This window comes from Rattus norvegicus, chromosome 4 (genome assembly GCF_021556685.1).
Source record: "Rattus norvegicus strain SHRSP/BbbUtx chromosome 4, alternate assembly SHRSP_T2T, whole genome shotgun sequence".
In the NCBI taxonomy this organism is placed as follows: Eukaryota; Metazoa; Chordata; class Mammalia; order Rodentia; family Muridae; genus Rattus; species Rattus norvegicus.
In genome coordinates this window covers 164,400,108-164,426,891 of record NC_141537.1, presented here as the reverse complement: position 1 = coordinate 164,426,891, position 26,784 = coordinate 164,400,108, and the positions used below count along the sequence as shown (strand labels likewise).

General features: G+C 39.0%; 1 protein-coding gene across 16 annotated transcripts; it reads right to left on the bottom strand.

The window, feature by feature from the left end:
* Window positions 1-26,482, bottom strand: Klrb1f (killer cell lectin-like receptor subfamily B member 1F). 16 transcript variants are annotated; one of them, XM_087659223.1, is made up of 9 exons: window positions 26,086-26,482; window positions 25,666-25,805; window positions 12,631-12,734; window positions 5,239-5,337; window positions 4,539-4,613; window positions 3,865-4,019; window positions 3,419-3,534; window positions 2,623-2,656; window positions 1-1,349 (listed from the first exon to the last, which is right to left on the bottom strand). In XM_087659223.1, the coding sequence occupies exons 3-8, from the start codon at window positions 12,713-12,715 to the stop codon at window positions 2,623-2,625; spliced, it is 564 nt and encodes a 187-aa protein (XP_087515349.1). In that variant the 5' UTR covers window positions 12,716-12,734; window positions 25,666-25,805; window positions 26,086-26,482; the 3' UTR covers window positions 1-1,349. The 16 variants fall into 16 exon arrangements, with proteins under 16 accessions (XP_087515349.1, XP_087515346.1, XP_087515359.1 ...); XM_087659220.1 differs by lacking the exon at window positions 2,623-2,656; XM_087659233.1 differs by lacking the exon at window positions 3,865-4,019.
* Between the last annotated feature and the right edge of the window lie 302 nt (window positions 26,483-26,784).

Here is a 26,784-nt window from a genome sequence, read left to right as displayed (position 1 = left end):
TACGCTCTAAATAATAATTTTAATTTAGAATTAATTTTAATTACGATTCTACTTGGATCATAGCACTTGCTTAAATTTTATTACACTTCATATTGAGTGATATATGAATCAATAGGTATCTATTCTAAGAAATTTCATTATGCCTCTTATACAGTAAACAAAATATTTTTCTTTTGATTACAATGGAACCTTTGGCCAAAGTTTTTTTTATTTTTTGGTTTTTGGTTTATTTATTTATTTGTTTTGTTTTTTTAAAAGAAGAGGACATCCAAATGATTTATCAGAATACTTATTTTATCAGAATATTTATTTTTGAAATACTTATTTTCTATAATTTAAAAATTAAAAAGACATCATTTATTTTCTACTACAGTTACCAAATATGTAACTGCATACTTCCTACTATTTGCACATAAGCCATAAATTATAGAGAGGTGTGGAAGAAAGAAGTCATGAGAAAAATGAATGGGATGGCTGTGGACAGTGGAAAGAGAGAAGTCCTTGTCTAAATCTTGTTGTTGTTGTTGTTGTTGTTGTTGCTGTTCTTGTTGTTGTTTTAATAGTACACTGGAGAAGAAGACATCTCACTTTCACACAGCTCAGGAGACTGATAAGCTCAGTATCAATGGACCAGCATCTGCCCAGAGTCTGCTGGTGCATCACCACAGGGTAAGAGGTATCCTGTGGGCAGAGTTCAGTTTACATAAAGTCACGCTCATTGTCACAGGATTAGTCTATTATTAATAAACTAATTTGTGAGTGTCCATCAATACAAATTCTTCCCATCTCAAGATCCTCAACTCTGAGCCTCTGCTGTCAGTCAACAACAAGACTTTTAATCAAGATTCTACAGCCCAAATGTGAAATGGCTTGCAGCAGGGATGGGGTTAAAATCCAAACTTTACAGACAGTTTTCCACAGCTGTCTGTAGATGACCTAAGACACAGAGATAAGCAAGGACCACACAAGGCCTCCAGTGCCCCCTGCTGGCCTGTGCTTCCTTTGATAAACTCTTCTCCTAGAATGACACATCTGTCTGTGTACATTTACATAATAAAGTGGAGATGAGCACCAGTAAAAGTAACAGTGGTTTTGGAGTCCATACTTTGTGCCACTAACTATGCCCTGGGTGGGCCAGCAGCAGACAATGTTCAGTGCAGAGATCTGGCGTGGACTATGAAGTAATCAAGATGAGATTCACAATCAGGAGTCAGGACACAGGTTTTCAGACATGTTTCAGGGTCTTTTGGCAGATCCAATGGTTGTCTGAAGAACAGGAATCTGAAAACACTTCTGTGTGTGAGATGAGGGCACAGCTGTTCTCTACCTCCGAACCAGTGATCCGTAATCTGGAGAGCAAAACATAACTGCTCCTAGTGTCCAAGATTTTCTTACAATTATTACATCAGCCCTCATTTCTGTTTGGACTTTTAAGAATTCTCTAGATTAGATGGTATTTATGTATAGTAAACACACAGTGACAAACATTATAAACACATATGAACATTAAAGATACAGCTAATAGCAACCCCTATAATTTTGCATTGCACTGTCACTGGAGAAGAATTCTTCCAGCAAGAATATTTATCATGATGTACAAAGAGGAGGTTTAAGATTTGGAGGTGAAACCTATTCCATCTACTACAAACATGTTGTGTGATTATGTGGAAAGCATTTTCATTTGCTGAGCTTCAGTTTCCTAAAATATATAGGGTTGAACCAGCTAATGTTTAGGGGAGGTATTGAGATATACATGAATGCATGTCAACCCTTACACACAGTAGGTTCTCAGTAACTGTATTCAACAAACAGAATGAACACAGTGGGTCTGCAGAATTGGGTGCAGAGAGGACAAGAGCCTCAGCTCGTGTTGAACAGGATCCAATTCGTTCCTGTGTCATCCCAAAGCAGGTGGGTCTTTGCTTCAATTTAGCATTATTCCCGTACATGAGACCAGAAGCCAACATTAACACAGGCATCTTCTGGGTGATTGTAAAGAAGGGTGTGTTCAAGACTAGCCTGTCGCTATCAGGATATAACATATCAGACAGTAGGCAACCTCCCTCACTCCTGTGCCTTTGCCTCTGTTCCTTTTTCTATAGAGTTCCTTGGGAGTGAACAGCAAATTTGATGACACCCTAGTATGTCCCTTGTTGTTTCTACCTGCTTTGGACTGGAGTCTCACTGGCCCAAGTTCTTCTAAGCCATTGTCTGGTCTTCACCACCAATCTCTCTGCAAGAGTGCCGAGATACAGGTATTCACTTCTGCATCTGGCTTTTTAGATGGGTTCTATGGAATGAGCTGTGAGGCTTAGACACCTAGAGCTTGTACCTGGAGCCATTGCCTCAGTGCAGTGTACACTAAACAGGCTTCAGCTGACTCTCTCCTGTAGCAGGACGCCCTCCAGATTTACCTGGTTGTTGTTGTTTGATCAGAGCATCATTTTATCCAAGAGTAAAATCGCACAGCAACCAATCATAATCCTCTGCTTTACATGAATTTTTCACATATTATTATATTTTTGTATTGTGAATCAAGATTAAATAAGCATTTTACATCATATACAATTAAGAAACACACAAAACGGGGCTGGGGATTTAGCTCAGTGGTAGAGCGCTTACCTAGGAAGCGCAAGGCCCTGGGTTCGGTCCCCAGCTCCGAAAAAAAAAAAAAGAACCAAAAAAAAAAAGAAACACACAAAACAAAATCAATATTCATACAGACACAAGCATATAAACAAAAATCAAGCGTTAGTTTGTATGAAATTACTTTCAAATGGCAATGTCTATTCTTATACTGCCTAGAGAAATTCCTTTCATGGCATACTTAGATGCAACTTTATGCCACAATTCTAAAGAGCTACATAAGGATTTTTGTATAGAGTGGGAGGGATAGTTTAGAGGTTAACACTGCTTACAGCTCATTCAAATGACACACATTCAACTTTCAGCTCCTACAAGGCAAGTCACAACCATCTCTAACTCCAAATATAGGAAATCTGATGCTCTCCTCGGACATCTGTAGGCTCCTGAATGCACAGGGTACACATAAATACATACTGGCAGGCACACACACACACACACACACACACACACACACACACACACAAATTAAAGAAATTCTCTGTAAGTATGTATATTTAAAAAGAAAAAAATCTAAGTGTTTCAGGTAGATATTTAAAAATAAACACACACACACACACACACACACACACACACACACACATGCGCGCACCACAAACTATTATAAAAGGTAGATGTCTACTTGTATATGAAAACTTTCAATAAATGGTTTACTTGTCTTTTCAGTCTATTCTTAACCTTTCAAGAATTTATAAACTAAATTAAAATTATAAAACTTAATTTTTAGTAAAATGGATATGAATTGAATTTTCAAATTAATTCATTTAAAACTTACATGTTAGGCTTTAAAACAGAGCCATTTATCCACTTCCAGGTCATCTCCGTTTGTACATAATTTAGTCCAATAAAAAATAACTGCTGTCTTCCCTTTAAAATGTTCTGCACAAACTTCTATGATCAAAACAGAGTGAAAGACTTAAACTACCACATGTTTATTCATGACTAACTTACTTCTATTAACTTTCTAAAGCACAATTACTCCTTCCTAGCTCCCCACCAATAATTCTCTCTACATTGAGAAATTTTTCTCTATATATTTGAATTTTAATTGATTCATCGAAGTTATTAATTAATAAATTCAATTAATCTCTCAGATTATGAATGCTTTAAAATGCAAGCCTCCAGTTCCTCAGTATAGACAATTGGTTAGGGAACAGAGATATTTACATAGCTTAAAGAAAAGCCTTATGTTTTACTTAACAATATTGTTTAGCAATGTACCAGTTCTTCTTCATTTTCAATGATCAACAAAGTGGCTTCTTTCATAGAACAGGCAACTAGACCTTCTGCCCAAGGTCTGGAAATTTGAGAAATAATTAAGCATTTGTTCCGGTGTGGTTGCCAATGTCTCGGGCATTCTAGTATGGCTGATCTCCCTAGAGAAGAGAGAAGACATATTCTATTTCTGCCCTCTTTCTGCTACATCACAATCACAATCAACTACACACTGTAGCTACTTCATTAGTACATGTGGGAGCATAAATAATGCTATCATATGTCAGGGAATCATAATGACAAAGGATTGATTTATATTTTCTTTCTATTAATTAACTTCACCAAAGTAACATGTTCAACATATTCATTAAATTCATCAAATATTCCACTTCTTAACTTGATATCTGCCTATGAGTGCTCATGTGTACCAGCATCAGCAGGCAGCAGGGCCAAAGCTCATAGCTGTCACCATCACACAGCTTCAATGCAGTTCCCAGCGCCAACATTTACAAACTGTGTGACTCTCCAAGATGTCTTCACAGTATGGCTGTCTTCTCAGACAAAACCATTGCAGTATAGTGTCCTCATGTCCTCATGGAGAGCTGTTTGTGAACTTTGACTGAGGTAACTCACATTTTGTGTCAACTATTATTCTCAGGAAATTCAAGCCACACAATTACCTGTTGGTTCAGTCCCATTCTCTTGAGCAGCCATACTGCATTTTTCTATTAGTGGTTTTTGCACTAGGAATCTCACTAGTAAATAAGAAAAACACACAGAGATGATTGATGGTGAAATGAAGAGTAGAACGTATATTCTATTTCTCACTTCAGGCAATGGATTACTTCAACAAATCCGGATTTCAAGACTGAGGATAAAATATCAGCAAAACAGATAATGGAACAAGTTCTGAGACAGTATATAGGAAGAAGAAAAGCACAGCCCATTTGGCTTCACAAGGCTCTGAGGTTGCATATGATTCTGATTGACAAGACAACCTGTGGGCATGGCTGAATCTCTCAGTTGTTCACAGTCACATCTGGGCTTGTTCATCCGCAAGCTCACCCACACCAAGACAAGGTTTAGCAAGCATGTCAGAAGCTAATGTGGGGACTTTTGAGCTCCTTTGTTACTGTCATCTTTTTTAACAATGTGACTTGGATTTTTTATAGTTCAAGATACACATATGCTATGCCCTGTAATGGTTTTCTGAAAAATTAAGAAGCATGGAGAAAGGAAGTTTTGGCAGAAAACTCAGTATATTGGCCTGTAACATTATGTGGCATTGACCTTACCCTAGGATTCAGGAGGCCAAGTGCTATAAAGAGGACTAATGTTTAAGTGGGAAAATTATGAAGCAAAAGCTCTTGCCTCACTTACCGAAGACACTGAGTCCAATCAGGGTCAAGAGAAGAAGGATCAGCGTAGCACAGCCAAGTTTCAGAGCCAAATGATGCCAGTGTGGGCACCGACAAGCATCTAAGAAGTGCAAAGACTACACGTGTTAAGTCCACTTGAGAACATCTGAGATAATGATTAGAGGGGGTTCATAATTACGTAAGATCTCCCTTACAACATGCTAGTGGACTGACTGTGCCTGGAGGCAGTGCTACACTTCAACACACACACACACACACACACACACACACACACACACACACACACAAGAGAGAGACAGAGAGACAGAGAGACAGAGACAGAGACAGAGACAGAGATTTTCATTTTAACTTAGCCCATGATATATTTGGTGGCTATAACTTTCACAATTTGATGTGTGACAGTATAAACAATTTTTCCATTAAATGGAGTGCTGTGTATTATCATCTTTTATTTAAAGGAATGCATTATGGTTTCTCTTTGGCATGTCTGGTTGTCAGTATCTCTACTTTTGCAATATGGGTCCACCAATGAGTGAGTTAGTGTTCCTGGAACATGGCACTAGGGACTGATGAGTGACATCTTAACCTAGATGCCATAATATTTCATCATTGCTGCTCAGGGCACTGTCCATATAAAACACAGAATAACTTATCTCTATGCTTTTATGGTCACTCATTTAATCTCACTGTTGAATATAAGTAATAGAAGCTACAGACACTGAAATGGTGATTAAAGGGTACTGCGGTATAACATGACATACACTATGTCTTTAGAAGTTATGGAAGTACTATGATATAGCATGGTCAGAGTCTCTGTGATCACCACAGCCAGCAGGGAATGATCTTCAAGAGGCAGTAGGCAGTTAGGTTCAGCATGACTAAGTAGCGGGTATTGGTTCAAACTTCAAGAGTCCAACCCCAAGAAGTTTATTTTAGGCATTGAAGCTCAGGAGTTTGGTAAAAAAACTTCTCTGGTGATAACTAACTCATTCTTTGTGCACAATATGACTTCAGACTTCAGTACATTTTCTTTTTTCTTTTTTTTCCGGAGCTGGGGACCGAACCCAGGGCCTTGAGCTTGCTAGGCAAGTGCTCTACCACTGAGCTAAATCCCCAACCCCCAGTACATTTTCTATATAGATACGTTTTATAGATTGAGGAGTTCTCTATCTTTGTCTGGGAGATGATTCAGTATAGTCTCAGCCATATAGATATTGCAAGGGTCACACAGTATTAACTATGTCTAATTTCTCAGATTGTGCATCTCTTCTTCAAAGGAGCAAACCTTTGTGCTTAACATTCCTATTTCATATAGTGGTTGTCTGTGAGCACAAGACCCTCCATGTTTCCGACATGATATGGCATACACTATTTCTACCACACTGCACTGCCTAAATATCTCATTTGACATTTCTGCCTTCCTCAGTAACTCTATCAACGATGAATGGTTTGTGTTTTTTAAGAAGCAAAATGTACTAATTTGGGAAATGTGGTCATCAAGTAACAAGTGTCAATTTAACTTTCTTCTAAACAATTAAAATATATGGGTTTCTTATGGGGGAAATGATGTTTTTTTATAAAGATAATAAGGAAAAACATTAGCTGGTTCATCCATCTCTAATTTTATTAAAAACCCCTTTTGCTCTCATTTAATTTCTGACAGTTCCATGTCTCACTTGTTTTGTGAATGGTTTCAAGACTTATTTATTAGAACCAAGCACTGTATCATTTTAAGCAAAGCTTTCTTACTGCTTTTTGGTTTCTTTTGCTTTGTTCTGTTTCTGAGATTGCTTTTCCTGTAGCCTAGGCTAGACCCAAACTCACTCTTAACTGATTAAGGATTAATCCTGATCTCCCTGTCTGCTCTTCCCAAACACTAGAGTTACAGCTCTGTCCTACCATCCATAGCAACAGTTTTTTAATTTCTACAAATACAGATGATTCCTGGTTTTGTTAGTTTCCTGTTGTTTCTAAATATTTCGAGGTGTGAATGATACCATGCCTTGAGTTACATGTGAAAATTTTAAATCAGATATGCTAAAATATATTGTCTTTTATTTTCATAGTGTGCTACAGAATTGCCTGTGTGTCCATTTTCACAATTTTTTTTATTTTTGGTGCATGAATTACATGATGGAGAATGAAGATGAAGGAGGAGGAGGAGGAAGAGGAGGAGGAGGAGGAGGAGGAGGAGGAGGAGGAGGAGGAGGAGGAGGAGGAAGAAGAAGAAGAAGAAGAAGAAGAAGAAGAAGAAGAAGAAGAAGAAGAAGAAGAAGAAGAAGAAGAAGAAAAAGAAGAAGAAGGAGGAGGAGGAAGAGGAGGAGGAGGAGGAGGAGGAGGAGGAAGAAGAAGAAGAAGAAGAAGAAGAAGAAGAAGAAGAAGAAGAAGAAGAAGAAGAAAAAGAAGAAGAAGAAGAAGAAGAAGAAGAAAAAGAAGAAGAAGAAGAAGAAAAAGAAGAAGAAGAAGAAGAAGAAAAAGAAGAAGAAGAAAAAGAAGAAGAAGAAGAAGAAGAAGAAGAAGAAGAAGAAGAAGAAGAAGAAGAAGAAGAAGAAGAAGAAGAAGAAGAAGAAAAAGAAGAAGAAGGAGGAGGAGGAAGAGGAGGAGGAGGAGGAAGAGGAGGAGGAGGAGGAGGAGGAGGAGGAGGAGGAGGAGGAAGAAGAAGAAGAAGAAGAAGAAGAAGAAGAAGAAGAAGAAGAAGAAGAAGAAGAAGAAGAAGAAGAAGAAGAAGAAGAAGAAGAAGAAGAAAACACAGGTAAGCTCAACACTGTAGATCAGTTTTACAATGCTGACAATTATTAAGTAAGCTAAACTATTTTAAAATGTTCTTTAGAAAAAAACAAAAAGAAATGAAGTGAAGGAGAGAGGAAATAAATAATCCTAAGAAATAGGAGACAGTTCTTCTTAGCCTTAAGTCCCTCCATATCTGAAGACCCAATTCATTGCCGACTAAAGGTTTTCATATATAAATTAAAAGGTTGCAACTATTAAACACATACAGATTCTGCCATCATATTCTCTAGAGAAATACTTAGAACAGCCATTTGTATGGCACTGAGATCTTCTTAGACACTGTGGTTAATCTGGAGATGACCTGAAGCACAGAGATATGCACATAAGTCCTGTGCAAACACCATATTTTATAGAAGTGACGAGCTTATATGCGACAGTTCTGGAAACAGTCTTTTGTGGGCAGTGAGTAATGCTGTGTGGTCTGGCTGACATAAGACTGTCATGAAAGGAAACAATGCCTCGATTTTAAGATATAAAACCATGGATTGTGATAGCTGCTGTGTAAGACATGCTGTGTTGCTGAACAAAGAGGCAGTAGCAGACACCAAAGAAAATTTCAAAGCCGAAAAGACACCATGAATATAAGAACGATGAATTTATATCAGCCTAGACATTCTTATAAACATTAGTTAGCCACAGAGTAACAAAGCCTAGCGAAAAAACCAATGTTTCTCATTCTGTGTTTGTACATTGTTTTCTATTTCTCTCTTTTCCCACTCTCTCCACCCTTGAAATTCTGTGTTTTTGTGAAATAGTGTTGTAGTTGTAGTCACTATTTTTAATGTGTTTTGTTAAAGTCTAGTATTCAGAACACATACATTTCAACATAACAAAATATCATACAGTATAATAAAATATTGGGGAAATGTGTTCATAACCATAAATTTCTTCATCTGTAAAATGAGTGGACAATACCTACTTCACAAAATTTTTTGACCAATTCTTATGAATTTAAAAGCCTAATACCTGCTACAAAGCATCACTGAATACTGAGTAATGCTTCCTCATCTCCCTCCCACCTCCCAAGTCATGCTTTTTTGTAAAACAGAAAGTAGAAGATTATTTGAGTGATTTTAGAAATCACTATTCCTTCACAGTAAGATATAAGGAAATGCATAGACATCCTGCCCTTTTTAAGCTGTTCTGGAAGAGGTTACACTGAGGAGAATAGTCATTGACCACTGAAGAGGCCAGGTGAACTTTAGTTATGTGGAAGTCACTGCTTCAGACATTTTGTTTAGTATCCACAGAATGCTAAGTCATCTCCACTATTCAGACATTATGGCAGTTTCCTCCTCAAACTGATAGGAACCTATGGAATGTCCTCCAAATCCCTTTCTGTGAGCATTTCTCCTGACATGATCTCTATAGGACACTGGGCATTCGTGTTCCCCTACATCATAGGCCTGTTCTCCCTTTGTATCTGCAGGTTCAGCTTCCTAGAAGACTCATCTCTCACATACTGATTCTTGATCCCCTGCACTTTTCATGGCTGAACTCCAGAATCATCTATCAGAATGCCTACCTGTATGCCTCTGTTTGCTGCTGTCTATAATGGCAAAACATCTTTTCGTTTAAATGTCTTTCTTGCTGTCATTCAACACCACGCAGTGTATGATGCAGGTGTTTAATGACTGCACATATACACATTCATAGAAATCCAATAATGAAAAAATATTCACATTTTGTACCTGAATCTTATCATTTCAAGAAATACTGACACATAGTAGGGTTGTTGTATATGAATGAATGAATGAATGAATGAATGAATGAATGAAAGAAAGAAAGAAATTAACTCTGTACACATTTGATCCATCCTACCATCAAAGAAAAGGTTTTGTCCTTTGGTCAAAAAGCTTGTTCTTTTCTCTGTTTTTGTTCGTTTATTTACTGAGAGATATAACTACCGGGGTGTGAATTTCCCACAGTTTAAGCCATCTAGTCAATGGGTTGCTTCAGTTGGTTCAGGTTGGTTCAGTTCCTTCACTAATGGGTCACACACCTTATGCCTCAATGGCTTTATTCTACTAATTTTCCTTCAGCTTTCCATTCAAGTTGATGGCTGCAGGAAAATAATCTCAATGAGGGTAGGCAAATTTTCTAGTCTCTTGATTGGAGATCATGGACAGTAGTGTTGAGGAAACATCATTGCTCTTCTCAACCTGCATTTTCTTACTTCCATTTCAACAAGCCCCACCCCTATTTTGCTAAGTAGAAACACAAGCAGAAGGAAAATGGCTTCTTTGTATCACACTGGCTGGCTCACTTGGATCCTCTAGGCACTGTAAAAGCCTCCATTTTCTCCTGACCCTGACTTGAAGGTGAAGCTAGCGACTCTTAGGACATTTTCCTGATTTTAACTTTTATAATTTAATAGATCCTAACCAAACATCCTTTAATATTGTTAATCACATTGTTTTCACAATATAGGAATAATGTCACATTGGAAATGTTACAGCATTATTGATGTTAGTAAGCCCAGGTGGGTCTTAGAGTGTAGGGCTATCTCATGACAATTTGGTGCATTTTCTACATTTTCATCATCCTCATGTCAGGCTATCCTCTTGAGTATTACCTCAGTCTTGCACATTATTTCTCTAAGATTACTAAACTCTCTGGCAGAAAAGAGGGCTGATTTTCCCTAACACAAAATGCTAGGGGTGCAACTGCAGTAGAGCTGAGCCAGGTCTGTTCTGTCCCAGAATCTGGAATAGGAGAGCCATTAGAGCAAGTTTGCAGTATCTCTAACGGCATTAACCTGTTCATGTTTGTAAAACATTATTCCTCCATGCTTCTTTTAACTACAGTTGAATAGGAGAAGCCCTGCTCATGAAAATTACTTGAACAAAAAGCTTTTTCTCTCTGAAGCTGTAGATATCTGCAGGCAAGTTGTCCTAAACCATCAACACAACCAGAACCACTGCTTAAAAAACAACAGAGGTGTGTGTGTGTGTGTGTGTGTGTGTGTGTGTGTGTGTGTGTGTGTGTGTGTGTGTCTGTCTGTCTGTCTGTCTGTCTCTCTCTGTCTATCTGTCTCCTTCTCTGTCTCTCTGTGTAACTGCAAGTATGTGCATACCACAGTAGGTGTAGAGATCAGAGAACAACTTCAGGAAGCAATTCTCTTTGCAGCAAAAGCATTGGAAATTGTCGGTTTTCTTCTATCTCAACAAGCCACCCTGCCACACACACACTTTTGCTTCAGTTGTCAGGTTTGTGCAGCAAGTACTTTTACCTAACGAGTCATCTTACCATCCCAAAGCAATCACTTACAATTGCAAAATAACAGGAGAGGGTTATATCTAGAATATATGCAAATTCCTAAAGAATAAATAAAGTTGTTCAACATCTTTAGTCATAAGGGAAATGCAAATCAAAACCACCCTGAGATTTCACCTCACACCAGTGAGAATGGCTAAGATCAAAAACTCAGGTGACAGCAGATGCTGTCGAGAAAGAGGAACACTCCTCCATTGTTGGTGGGATTGCAGACTGGTACAACCATTCTGGAAATCAGTCTGGAGGTTCCTCAGAAAATTGGACATTGAACTGCCTGAAGATCCAGCTATACCTCTCTTGGACATATACCCAAAAGATGCCCCAACATATAAAAAGGACACGTGCTCCACTATGTTCATTGCAGCCTTATTTATAATAGCCAGAAGCTGGAAAGAACCCAGATGCCCTTCAATGGAGGAATGGATACAGAAAATGTGGTACATCTACACAATGGAATATTACTCAGCTATCAAAAACAATTACTTTGTGAAATTCGTAGGCAAATGGTCGGAACTGGAAAATATCATCCTGAGTGAGGTAACCCAATCACAGAAAGACACACATGGTATGCACTCATTGATAAGTGGCTATTAGCCCAAATGCTTGAATTACCCTAGATGCCTAGAACAAATGAAGCTCAAGACGAATGATCAAAATGCTTCACTCCTTCTTTAAAAGGGGAACAAGAATACCCTTGGCAGGGAATAGAGAGGCAAAGATTAAAACAGACACAGAAGGAACACCCATTCAGAGCTTGCCCCACATGTGGCCCATACATATACAGCCATCCAATTAGACAAGATGGATGAAGCAAAGAAGTGCAGGCCGATAGGAGCCGGATGTAGATCGCTCCTGAGAGACACAGCCAGAATACAGCAAACACAGAGGCGTATGCCAGCAGCAAACCACTGAACTGGGAATAGGACCCCCATTGAAGGAATCAGAGAAAGAACTGGAAAAGCTTGAAGGGGCTCGAGACCCTATATGTACAACAATGCCAAGCAACCAGAGCTTCCAGGGACTAAGCCATTACCTAAAGACTATACATGGACTGACCCTGGACTCTGACCTCATAGGTAGCAGTGAATATCCTAGTAAGAGCACCAGTGGAAGGGGAAGCCCTGGGTCCTGCTAAGACTGAACCCCCAGTGAACTAGATTGTTGGGGGGAGGGCGGCAATGGGGGAAGGGTGGGGAGGGGAACACCCATAAGGAAGGGGAGGGGGGAGGGGGATGTTTGCCCGGAAACCAGGAAAGGGAATAACACTCGAAATGTATATAAGAAATACTCAAGTTAATAAAAAAAAAGAATAAATAAAGTTACTTACCTGTGGAGAGAGATGGGAATGATGCTTGCTTATGCCCTGGAGACCTAAATGTCTTTACATTACCATAGACTCTTGATGTGTCCATTGGAGACAAGAGATGAGAACTGTGAACAGTAACAGATTCTAAGTTCTGAGAAGCAACATTAACAAAAGGAAGTCTGCTGTGGACACTCGGCTGTCTGTGCCCACACCCACCCACACTTGCAGCTGATGGTTTCTCTGAAGGTATTGAACTTGGTTTCCATTATGCCCACACAATTTAAACAATTTTATCTTTGAAAGAAAAGATGTAACACATGATATACTCTAGATGGTTTTATTTTCTTCTTCTTTAACCATCTGCTTTGAGCTACTCTTTCAAGGCCCAGGGTAAACAAAGCACTCAATCTTGAACTAAAGTTTAAGAATCCTTTCCCATCACATTTCCAGAATCATTCTGTGCCATGTTGTGAAAATAAAACTATGAGAACATCCCTGGGGCTATTTACTGGAATGGAAGCTCTAAAATCCTCCAGAAACATCCAAGCCACAAAAGAAGCTGTGATATGCGGAAATAACAAAACTGTGGTTTTAAAACAAAACAAACAGAAAAATAAAATGACTGAAACAACTGGAAAAGGAATGAGAAGGGAGCCACATGTCCCTTCACCATTGTCCTGAAGGTCTACACAGATGTAGCAATGTTTACCTGATTTAAGGACTTCATCTGTCAGAGCTGTGAAGAGTGGAGGACTGAGTCAATGGGTGAGCTAACTCCTCCTGAGGGCCAGCAGAAAGAATGAAAACAGGAAGGTAGGAGATGGGGGGACACTCTAGAATGTACCAGAAACCAGGGAGGTGATTCTCAGGACTCAAAGGGAGGGACCTATCTCCTATCCTGAGCAGAGCTATCCTGAATTCCTAGTGGCCACAGAAGGTTTCAGAACTTATACTTCTGAAAAACCTTGCACACTTGCTGAAATCTTCAGATTAGGTGAAGCATAAGGCAGAGTCCTCTGCCTGACATTGAGCAAAATGACTGCCATCAAAGAGTGACACCTGAGGACACTTCTCTAAGTCTTAAGTGAGCTGTGAGACCCTTACACAGGCTTCCCCTCACTTTGTAATCATCATGGTCATGGGAAATGAATGCAAGCCCCATGTTGTATGTACACACACACTCTGTAGTGTCGTAAAGACACTGCACCCAGAGCTGGGGTTGTTCCACAACCTTCAGACACAAAACCTGCCTGCAAAGAGCTGGTCTCCAGGGAGCAATCTCCATCCTAAGCCCACAGCCCACAGGAGAGACCTGATGAGAGCATATGGAAAACCAGACTGCGGCCTAGGACAGGACCCTTCTGGTCTTCCTCTGCACCCACAGCTGGGTCTGTTCCACAGCTCACAAACCCAAAACCTGTGGGCAGAGAGCTGCTGTGCCACGAGCACTCTCATTCCAAAAGTCACAGGCTCACAGACTCACAGGCATACAGGAGGGAAAAGCTCTAGTCAGAAACAGCAAGACCAACTAACATCAGAGTTAACCAAATGGCCAGAGGCAAGCACAAGAACCTAAGCAAGAGAAACCAAGACTACCTGGCATCATCAGAAACCAGTTCTCCCACCACAGCAAATACTGGATATCCCAACACATAAGAGAAGCAAGATTTGGATTTAAAATCACATCTCATTATGATGATAAAGGACTTTAAGAAGGTCATAAATATCTCCCTTAAGGAAATACAGGACAACACAGGTAAACAAGTAGAAGCCCTTAAAGAGGAAACAAAAAATCATTTAAAGAATTACAGAAAAACACAACCAAACAGGTGCTTGAGCAAAATCATCCAGGATCTAAAAATGGAAATGGAAACAATAAAGAAATCAAAAACAGATTTAAAAATACCTAGGAAAGAGATCAGGAGTCACAGACACAAGAATCATCAACAGAATACAAGACACTGAAGAGAGAATTGCAGGTGCAGAAGATACCATAGAAAACATTGACACAATAGTCAAAAAAAATGCAAAAAGCAAAAATATCCTAACCCAAAACATCCAGGAAATCCAGGACACAATGAGGAGATCAAACCTAAGAATAATAGGTATAGAAGAGAACAAAGATTCCCAACTTAAAGGGCCAGTAAATATCTTCAACAAAATTATAGAAGAAAACCTCCCTAACCTAAAGATATGCCCTTGAACATACAAGAAGCCTACAGAACTCCAAATAGATTAGACCAGAAAAGAAACTCTACTGTCACATAAGAGTCAAAACACCACATGCACAAAGCAAAGAAAAAATATTAAAAGCAGTAGGGGGAAAAAGTCAAATACAGTATAAAGACAGACCTATCAGAATTACAACAGACTTCTCAACAGACTATGATAGATGTCATACAGACACAAATTACAGCGTCAGCTACTATATATAGCAAAACTACCAATTAATATAGATGTAAAAACCAAGATATTCCATGACAAAATGAAATTTACATAATATCTTTCCCCAAATTCAGCCCTAGGAAGGATAATAGATGGAAAACTCCAGCACAAGGAGGCAAACTACACCCTAGACAAACCAAGAAAGTAATCTCCTCACAATGAAACAAAAAGAAGAGAGCCACACAAACATAATTCCACCTCTACCAACAAAAATAACAAGAAACAATCACTATTCCTTAATATCTCTTAACATCAATAACCTCAAACTCACTTCAGTGACAAAGACAGACACTACCTAAGAGTAAAAGGTGGGAAAATTTTTTTCTAAGCAAATGGTCCCAAGAAACAAGCTGCAGTAGCCATTCTAATATCAAATAAAATCGATTTTCAACCAAAAGTTACCAAAAATGATAAGGAAGTACACTTAATACTCATAAAAGGAAAAATCTACCAAGATGAACTCTCAATTCAGAACATCTATGCTCGAAATGCAAGGGTACCCACATTCATAAAAAAACACTTGACTAAAGCTCAAAGCACACACACACTGTAATAGTAGCAGACTTCAACATCCCGTTCTCATCATGGAAAGAGAAACTAAACAGAGAGATAGTGAAACTAACAGAAGTTATAAACCAAATGGATTTAAGAGATATCTATAGAACATTTCGTCCTAAGAGAGCATCTTATGGTATCTACTCAAAAACTGACCATATAATTGGTCACAAAACAGGCCTCAATAAATACAAGGAAATTGAAATAATCCCATGCATTCTATCAGATCACCACAGACTAAGACTGGTCTTCAATAAAAATAAAAACAACAGAATGGCCACAGACACATGGAAGTTGAACAATCACAGCTTAGACAAGGAAGAAATAAAGAAATTAAAGACGTTTTAGAATTTAATGATAATGAAGGCACAACATACTAAACTTATGAGACACAAGGAAAGTAGTGCTAAGAGGAAAACTGATAGCACTGAGAGCCTCCAAGAAGAAACTGAAGAAAGCATACACTAACAAGTTGTGAGCACACCTAAAAGCTCTAGAACAAAAAGAAGCAAATAAACCCGAAAGGAGCAGAAGGCAGGAAATAATCAAACTCAGAGCTGAAATCAACCAAGTAGAAACAAAAAGGACTATACAAAGAATAAGCAAAACCAGGAGCTGATTCTTTGAAAAAATCAACAAGATAGATAAACCCTTAGCCAAACTAAGCAGAGAGCACAGAGACAGTATCCAAATTAACAAACTCAAAAATGAAAATGAAGACATAACAACAGAAACTGAGGAAATAAAAAATTATCAGATCTTACTAAAAAAGCATATACACAACAAAACTGGAAAATCTGGATGAAATGGACAATCTTCTGAACAGATACCAGGTACCAAAGTTAAATTAGGATCAGATGGACCAACTAAATAGCCCCATAACCTCTAAAGAAATAAAGGCAGTCAGTAAAAGTCTCCCGACCAAAATAAGCCCAGAATCTGATGGGTTTAGTGCAGAATTCTATCAGACCATAAAAGAACACCTAATACCAATACTCTTCAAACTATTCCACAAAATATAAATGGAAGGAACTCTACCCAATTCCTTCTTGAAGCCACAATTATGCCTACGCGTAAACCACACAAAGAACCTACAAAGGAAGAAAACTTCAGACCAATTTTCCTCATGAACATCAATGCAAAAATACTCAATAAAATTCTCACAAACTGAATCCAAGAACACATCAAATGATCATCCAATATGATCAAGTAGGCTTCATTGCAGGAATTTAGGAATGGTTCGATATGTGGAAATTCATCAATGTAATCCACTATATAAACAAACTCAAGGGGAAAAACCCACACAATCATTTCATTAGATGCTGAGAAAGCATTTGACAAAATTCAACACCCCTTCATGATAAAAGTCTTGGAAAGATCAGGAATTCAAGGCCCATACCTAAACAAGGTAAAAGCAATATATAGCAAACCAGTAGCCAAAATCAAATTAAATTGAGAGAAATTTGAAACAATCCCACTAAAATCAGGGACTAGACAGGGCTGAACACTCCCTACCTATTAAATATACTACTTGAAGTCATACCCAGAACAATTAGACAACAAAAAGAGATCAAAAGGAAACAAATTAGAAAGGAAGAAGCCAAAATATCATGATTTGCAGATGATATGATTGTATACTTAAGTGACCCCAAAAATGCCACCAGAGAACTCCTTCAGCTGATAAACACCTTCAGCAAAGTGGCTGGACATAAAATTAACACAAACAAATCAGTAGTCTTCCTCTACTCAAAGGAAAAAACAGGCTGACAAAGAAATTAAGGAAATGACACCCTTCACAATAACCACAAATAATATAAAATACCTTGGTGAGACTCTAACCAAGCAAGTGAAAGATCTGTATGACAAGAACTTCAAGTCTCTAAAGAAAGAAATCAAAGATCTCAGAAAATGGAAAGATCTCCCATGCTCATGGACTGGAAGGATTAATATAGTAAAAATGGCCATCTTGCCAAAAGCAATCTACAGATTCAATATAATCCCCTTCAAAAGTCCAACTCAATTCTTCATAGAAATAGAAAGAGCAATTTGCCGATTCATTTGGAAAAGCAAAAAACCCAGATTAGTGAAAACTATTCTCATCAATAAAAGAACTGCTGAGGAATCACCATCTCTAACATCAAACTGTATTACAAAGCAACCATGATTAAAAAAAAAAAAAAACAAACAAACAAAAAAAAACCCTGCATTGTTTTGTTACAAAGACAGGCAGGTAGATCAATGGAATAAAATTGAAGACCCAGAAATGAACCCACATACCTATGGTCACTTGATCTTTGGGAAAGGTGCTAAAACTATCTAATGAAAGAAAAAACAGCATTTTCAATAAATGGTGCTGGTTGAACTGGAGGTCAGCATGTAAAGAAATACAAATTGACTCATTCTTATTCCTTTGTACAAAGTTCGAGTTGAAGTCAATCAAACACCTCCACATAAAGCCAGATACACTGAAACTAATAGGAGAGAAAGTGGAAAAGAGCCTCGAACACATGGGCACAGTGGAAATTTTCCTGAACAGAAAACCAATGGCTTATGTTCTAAAATCAAGAATTGACAAATGGGACCTCATAAAATTGCAAAGCTTCTGTAAAGCAAAAGACACTATCAATAGGACAAAATGGCAACCAACAGATTAGGAAAAGTTCTTTACACTCCTACATCCGATAGAGGGCTAATATCCAATATACATAAAGAACTCAAGAAGTTAGACTATGGAGAATTAAATAATCTTATTTAAAAAAGGAGTACAAAGCTAAGTAAAGAATTCTCAACTGAGGAATAGAGAATGGCTGAGAAGCACCTAAAAAAAAATAAGTTCAACATCCTTAGTCATTAGGGAAATGCAAATCAAACAACCCTGAGATTCAGAATAAGTAAAATCAAAAACTCGAGTGACAGTAGATGCTGGTGAGGATGTGGAGAAATAGGAACACTCCTCCATTGTTGGTGGGATCGCAAGCTGGTAAAACCACTCTGAAATCAGTCTGGAGGTTCCTCAGAAAATTAGACATAGCACTACCTGAGCACCCACCAATACCACTCCTGGGCATAAAACCAAAAGATGCTCCAACATATAACAAAGACACATGCTCCACTATGTTCATAGAAGCCTTATTTATAATAACCAGAAACTGGAAAGAACCCAAATGTCCTTCAACAGAGGAATAGATACAGAAAATGTGGTACATTTGCACAATGGAATACCCAATCACAAAAGAACATACATGGTATACACTCACTGATAATCAGATATTAGCTCAAAATCTCAGAATACCCAAGATGCATTTCACAAACCATATGAAGCTCAAGAAGAAGAAAGACCAAAGTGTGGAGCATCCTCATAGAAATGGGGGTAGAGGAAGGATTATGGGAGAGGTGGGAAAGGGGACGTTTGAACTATAAATACATAAATATCCAAGAAAAATAAAAAAAGAAATGATAGCTCTGAGGCGTTTTAAAGAGGCTATGATTTCCAATGGAATACATTCATCATGTAAAGCATATATTAAGTAACTGGAATAAGGAAAATAGAAGATTGGGAGGGTCTGGTAACAGCTGTGCTCGAGGCCAGTCAGCAGTTACAATGTTTATCATGGTGGAGGGAGGAAGCCCTGAATATTGAACAGTGAAATAGAACAAGTAGAATAACATTGTCAAAGATCATTTGCTTGGTGAAGGGTGATACTCTGATTTACAAGAAAAGTTTTGATGTGATGATGCTGTCATAGAACAATGTTGCTTAGTGGCTTTAAGAGCTTGGGATAAAGTTGAAGAGCCTGGGAGAAGGTCCACCTTAGGAAGATTGTTCAAGGCTCTGGGGAAGCCTTGATAAATTTCTTGCAAAGACTGATGTCAGCTGTAATCAAAGATATATTATACCCTAATGCAAGACAGGTGATGATAGAGAACCTTGCATTTGAGGAAGTGAATACCAAATGTATGAGATTTATTAGACCATTAAAGTATAAACAGTGCCAATGGACAAATGGATAAGGAACGTGACCAATACTGGTTCTCAAATGTATCGTGCTATTATTATCTTAGAACAAGCTAATGCTAAGTGTCTCCAATATCAAAATATCAGTGTTTCAATTGAGGAAAATTCAGTCACTTACAAAATAAAATGTGGCCAAACTGCTAAAAGCCTCAAAATGTCTACTACATTAATTGTGAGAAATACGATACCTTCCACCAGAGAAGTGTGCAAACCATTTCTTACAGGAATGGGTTTTTTAAAAGAATGCCTTTAGCTTCCCAGAGTTTGTGAATGTTGTGTCAAGGGATGCCACTGGACTAAGGATTTTAGGTCTGAGATGTATATCCAAGGCAGTTTTTTTTGCAATCTGGAAGTGAAATAAGGGACCTGAAAGCTCAAGACCCCATAGTGAAAGTATGAGAACAGCTGAGAGACACCAGTTAATAGAAAAATACCTTAACCACTGATCTGAAAAGGCGTTTAGTTCACTGAAAATGTCTGTTTACAATTTCTCTCTAAATATAGTACAATTGATGGGTTAAAACACAAAGGGAGAAATATACTGAGAATTTTTGTTTTCTTTAAAAATACGGAAATGGCAAGGCCCTGGGTTCGGTCCCCAGCTCCGGGAAAAAAAAAAAAAAAAACACGGAAATGTTATGTGAATAAGTTTTTGTTTTAATCCCAGGTATGAGATATGGGGGTTGATTCAGACTGTCCACAGCATCTGACTATGATTTGCTTCATGCTCTAGCAGGGGTGTGATATTGCCAGCAAAAGATAGTTTACATTTGGAATTCTGAGTAGTCTTGAGAAGGTATAAGATGACAGGGCCATAAGAGGTGGGTATGATTCTGCTCCCTCTGCTCCTGCTGATGTTACTAGATTGCTGGTTGAAGATATCCTGATGACAAGGGTCAAACTCACCCTAGGAAACTTCACACCCCTAGTCAGCAGGAAGTAGTCTAAGAATATAAACACTCCTTTTCCCCTCTATCCTTTCTTCTCTCCTAACTAATGTTGGAGGGTTGTGTTGGTGGCATTTTAAAATGGATGTGTTACAATTTTCTCTTAGCCAGCCAGCTCCAAAACAATTAAGACTGGACTATTTTTTTTATTTATTTAAGAGTACAGTAACTGATCAGTTTCTAAATAGAGTACTATTTTAGTCTTCGATGCTATCTCCAGCCAAAATTCCCAAGATATTACATTTTTTGGCTCTTCTCCAGATATTTTTCTAATGCTCTTTCATGGACTCTCTTTGTGGCTAATGCCCTATTTCCTTTCTCTTCTGCTCCCTCCCCTGGTTGGCAAGAAGTCTCACACTATTCTCTCTCCCCTTAGTCATTGGTTGTTAAGTTTTCTTTATTGACACATCAAGGAATGATTGGGGAACTGGTGTTTGCACAAGATTGAGACAGGAGATTCTCTGAATAAGGACTGCATCCAGATATAGGGGAAACAGAAATCTGCATTTAAATCCTCACACAGTACACAATAGTGTTATGTCTACCAGATTGGGAAAGGTAGGAGTGGTTTAAGGAGGTAGGAGAGAGAACTCTATAAATAACCATAAAGTTGGGCTACAGGCCTGTTTGGAACTGGGGTTAAGATATCAAAGGACTCGTGTTTTGGTTCCTGGGAACTTTTCTTTTTCACATAAAATACTAGACTTATCAGCATCAAGGCCACTGTATACTTGTTCTAGCATGCTCTTTAGATTCTCAATATTTCCTTTGTGCATCACTGGTTGATTAGCGTCTGGTGGACTTCATCCTATGGCATGATAGCTTTCTTCTGAGTCTGTCCCATTTCTCCCCTGGAAATAGTGTATGAGGTGCTGTATTTATTAACAAATTTGCTTGGCATAAGACAAGTTCTGCAAGAACTCCCAAGCTCACCTGTTCAATCTTCTTTATCTTTGATTCCATAAACCTCCCTGGTCAGTACCCTTGTGGCTAAAGAATGACACCATAAGGTCAACATGGACAGGATACTTTTCAATGAAACAAAACAACTAGCATAAATGGAATGTTCTGGTTTGCTTGCAGACACCTGAGAACTGTTTCTGTCTTGATATACGTGGATTGCCAACAGGCACATCCCGAATTCAGAGCCCAAGATAATAGTAGAAAGCATCATGTTTTAGTCACAGTTCACAGAAATGCAGTTGAGAGAGAAAGGCAAGAAAATATGTTTGAGAAATAAAATAACCTCAATCTGAGGAAAAATTCCCTCAAATGAAGAAAGAACCCATGTGAAGAATAAGACAGGTGACTGGCTTTTCAGATGCCCAAATCATAGGGGGAAAAATCAACTTATGCTAATACACAGAAACACCAAAAATTGGTGCAACCAAAGGAAAAAAATACTTCTAAAAGAATCACAGATCTATAAGGTGCTTGGGTAATAATTTTATTTCTTTTTTATTTTTTGGATATATCTATGGTGTGGGTACGCATGTGAGTATTGTGAGTATGTGTGTTCACATGTGTGTAGGTACACATCAGTGGTACATATGTATCCATGTAGAGGCAAGGATTTGATATCAGGAGTCTTCTTTGATGATGATCTACTTTATTTACTGAGGCAGGATCTCTTCATGAGCCCAGAGATCATTGATACCATTAGTCTAGTTAGGCAGCTTGCTCCATGGGTCCTTGTTTGCACCGCCCAAGCACTGTGGTTATAAGTGGGCTACCATGCCAACCAAGCCTTTACCCAAGTAAATCTGAAGTATAATCTCACTGCTCACATAGTAGGTAACTGACCTACTGAGCCATCTCTATTCCCTTCACAAAGGAGTTTTAAAATTTGTCATAAAGATGTTCATGAACACCACAGAGAAGAGCTATAGGAATGCAATGGATACATTATACCAATGAAGATGTAGAAGCTGTAAAAAATACCAAGCAGAATTTCTAGAATAAAAAAAATGTAATAACTAAACTGAAAAATATGTTAGCTTTAAACAACGATGTAAATAAGGAGATGGGAGTAAAAAGAGGTAAAGAGGGGCTGGAGAGATGGCTCAGCGGTTAAGAGCCCCACTGCTCTTAGCCTGAGGTCCTGAGTTCAATTCCCAGCAACCACATGGTGGCTCACAACCATCTGTAATGAGATCTGATGCCCTCTTCTGGTGTGTCTGAAGACAGCTACAGTGTACTTATATATAATAAATGAATAAATCTTTAAAAAAAAAAAGAGGTAAAGAATGGGTTAGCCAAAACTAAATGTATGCAAAAGCCTTGTGGAAAACTAATAATTTATATATGCTAATTTAAAATTGATATTTTTTATATTATTTTGAACTGACTTATCCTGCATGGGTAGACAATGCTGCTCCCAGAAGACATGGGTTATGAAATCAATATCTCACTTCCAGGCACGAGATATAAGATACTTGTCAGGTGTCTTACCCAGAAGTCTCCAAAACTACACAGGTTGTTGCCGTTGGTCTTGATTGATTGTCTACCATTACTATATGGCAAGACCCTATTTCTGAAGATACCGCATGATACCACGTGGTTTCAGGACAAAAAGAAAGCAATCTAGAATTGACCAGGAAACCTCTGAACTGCAGGTAAGCATTCATAATGCAGGAATGTGATAAGCAGGCTGCTGATGAAAAGGCCATCAATGGTCTGGCCTATTCAGAAATTCAGCATCAATTGCCCACACAAGATGATCATAGCCGCAATGCTGGTATCAAGGTTACAGGGCTAAACTATTGGTTTCCTATTAGATTTGAAGAATCCTATTCCAAAAAAAAAAAAAATCATGCCTTGTGTTGCTAAGGGTTTTAACCCATGGCATAGAAGTCATACACCCTGAGGTGGTTTGAATAGGAATGGCCCCCATGAATTCCTGTGTTTAAATGCTTGGCTCAAAGGGATTGGCCCTATAAGGAGGTGTGGCCTTATTAGATAAAGTGTGTCACTTTGGGACAGGATTTGTGCTCTCATATGTTCAGGCTACACCCAATGTGTTACTCAGTCTCCTTCTGTTGCCTACACATCAAGATATAGAACTCTCAGCTCCTCCTTCAGCACCATGTCCTCTGCCATGGCAATCATGGAATAAACCTCTGAAACCCTAAGCCAGCCCCAATTAAAGATTTTCCTTTATAATAATTGTCTTGGTCATGGTGTCTCTTCGCAGCAATGAAACCCTAACTAAGACAGGCCCTAAGGAAAAACTCACTATTATTGTTTTAGATAGTCAGCCACATTGTCAGACTATCACCTAAATATCCGTGTTTATACCCATAGATTAATGCTGCCCTCCACCTTGATCTGAAAAGATTCCTATTGCAGTGGGCCCCGGCTTGGTGAGCAGGGGTTTTATGAAGGCAAAAAACACAAATCCAGCACTGCCCATTGATATAGCTGAGGTGGCAGTTGGCAAGAATGGCAGGATAATATTAATGTTTAACAACAATAGGGTACAGTTATGGCATCATGGTGTTACCATTTGACCTAGTAACCAAAATCATTATGGTTACAGAAACAGAGCACAGAATAGCAAAAGTTTATGCTAAGTTTTTGTGCATGACGGTCAAGCTGACCTTAGTTTTACCATTGAGTTCATCACATTAGGCATAAGCTAAATCTCAAGAGCTGAGCAGAGATGGAGATAAAACAACCACAGTCAAAGGGGAGAGAGAGCAGTAGCAGCCAGGCCCAGGGACTGGTTGAGGAAGGAGCTGAAAGTGCTAAAAATCTATCTTTCACCTCGACCACAAGCATTTCTAAATTGCCATTGCCTACTTGGGCAAGCTGAGCTGCTAGCTCCTGCTAGCTTGAGCCAGAGAGACAGGGCCAGAATAGCTTGCAATTCTCCCCTCACAAGATTCTGGGTCTGAAGGGACTCCATCCATATCCACTACAATATCACAGAATCTTACCCTTCAGTGGCCACTCGCCTTCTGGTGAGTGGAGTCTGATGACCTTAACATGTCTCCTTGTCTTGAAGAGGCTCTGTTGGGGTATCACCTTGCATCAGGCTGGCTGGACTGATGTCTGATGTTTTATTGAATTGGATACAGGGATGGACCAGGAGAAATGCCTGATAGTACATTATTTGAATGTCATATATCCAATTCTCTGATGTCTCCCTGAGGAGACTACGGAGTACAGACAAGTTAGGAATTCGTCCTGGCCCAGAGTCAGTTCGTTAGAAGCAGATTCTATTCATTTGCTAGGAGGAAATAGGCCTCAGTAGGGTTCTGATTTCTTCAGTGACCTCAAAGGCTACTGTAACATTCCCTGATGAAAACATCGCCCAAATTATTGGAAGTATGGGCTAAAAGTGAGGAAATAATACACTGTATTTCATGCCTTGAAAATCTAGGGATCCAGTGTTGAAGTTGTTCAGCAGAAACAATGGGTGTCAGTCACACACCCTCATGCACAGCATCCAGGCAGGAAGCTCACTTATGAGGTAAGAAAGCAAAGCTCTTGCTGGTGTTTCTGAACTCTGACCAGGACAGAACCAAAGGCGTTTTCTGTTTCAGTAAGAATCAGAACTGTCCACCTTTGGGGCCTCTGCTTCTAACTCTGTGGCCCATTTTGTCTCCTACCTTAATAGCTTAAGCTTTGAGTCTTGTGTGTCAGCTTTTCCTTACTTGAAACTGAGGTCTGTCGTGTAGTTTGGTTGAAAAGAAACATGCAGTAGTAAAAGTCAGGTGTACCTCCTCCCCACCTTGATTTTTTTTTTTGAGACAGTATTTTTCTGTGTAGCTGTGTAACTTGAACTTAATTTTTAGACCAGGCTGGCCTTGAACTCAGAGATCCACCTTCTTCTGCCTCTTGAGTTCTGGGATGAAAGTCATGTGCCACCATACCCAGCTAGAGACTTTTTTAATGTAATTTTTATTCAGTAAAATTAGCTCATTTCTTACCTATTTCCATGAATTTTGAGAATATGTATAATCACCTTGATATCAAGGTATAGACCCAAACCCCACCCCAGTACCCCATGTTCTTGTGTAGACACTCCTTTCCTCTGTACCCAGGTCATCCTTCTCTTTCTGCTCTTACACACTAGCTTTTCAAGAATACCTTGGAGCTGGGTCCCTGCAGTAGAGTCATCCACACTGCAGTCAACAGCTGTGTGTCAAATACCAACACAGCTGGATACAGAAGAAGATGCCAGAGCAGGAGAGATGTGAGCTGGGATTGCACAGTATGCATCTCTAACCCTAAAAGAAAGGCAGTGTTATGAATGGATCAGGGAAAACAAACAGGAAACTGGTGGGTAAACCGTGAGCAGAGAGACAACAGGATGGTGGCAGGTAGAATTTCCCAGCAGAAAACCACTGCTCTGTGGTCAGATTCTGTAAAGTGCAAGGGGGGTGTTTAGGCATAAATTGTTTTTGCAACTTACTTTTAATAGTTTTCGACCACTCCTCTAGCCCACCACCCAGCAGATGTAGTGGAAGAGAAAAGTTATAAGGATATGGGGGAAGTGGACTTGTTTACCAGTAGTTCTTTGGGGGCGAGCTTGGTCTTCTTTGTCAGCAGTTCACCACTGTAGCGAAGACCAAATATAATTTAGCAGCTGCAGAAAAGTCTTCTAGGCAGCAGACACCAGACACAAATCAGAGGCTACAGTCCAGTCCATTCAGCAAGAAGACACCAGGCAGCTGGAGTTCTATCCAGAAGAAACTGTTAGGCTCGTCACCCAGCCTGTGGTGAGGCCATAGAAGCAGCAAGCTGCTGAGGATCCACACCAGCAGTTCTTGGGTGAGCAGCTCTCAGTGGCAGCATTACCAGAAGTTGAGAACAACAACTCCATGTAAGGTGAACCAATACATGCAGAGAATAGTGAGGCAGAGCAAACCAAACCAATGTTCAGCGCTCATCTCCCACTGTCTGTGGGGTCATATTTATACTTCTTCATCCCTGGTCCTTTCATGTGTTTGCTAAATCAAAACATCCTTTCACCTGTGTCTGTTTCAGGAAAACATTCTTTCATGTGTTTAACAATACATCCTTTCACCTATGTGTCCCAGCAAACCATCCTTTGACATAACCAACCTTCCAAAGAAACTAGAAGCTTCCACTTCAGGGGTGGGTTAGTTTTGTTAATGTTTTGATTTTGGTGAGTATGGTGATGGTGCGTGGAAATCACACACATGGCATGGCCCACATTTAGAAGTGAGCAGACAACTATATGTA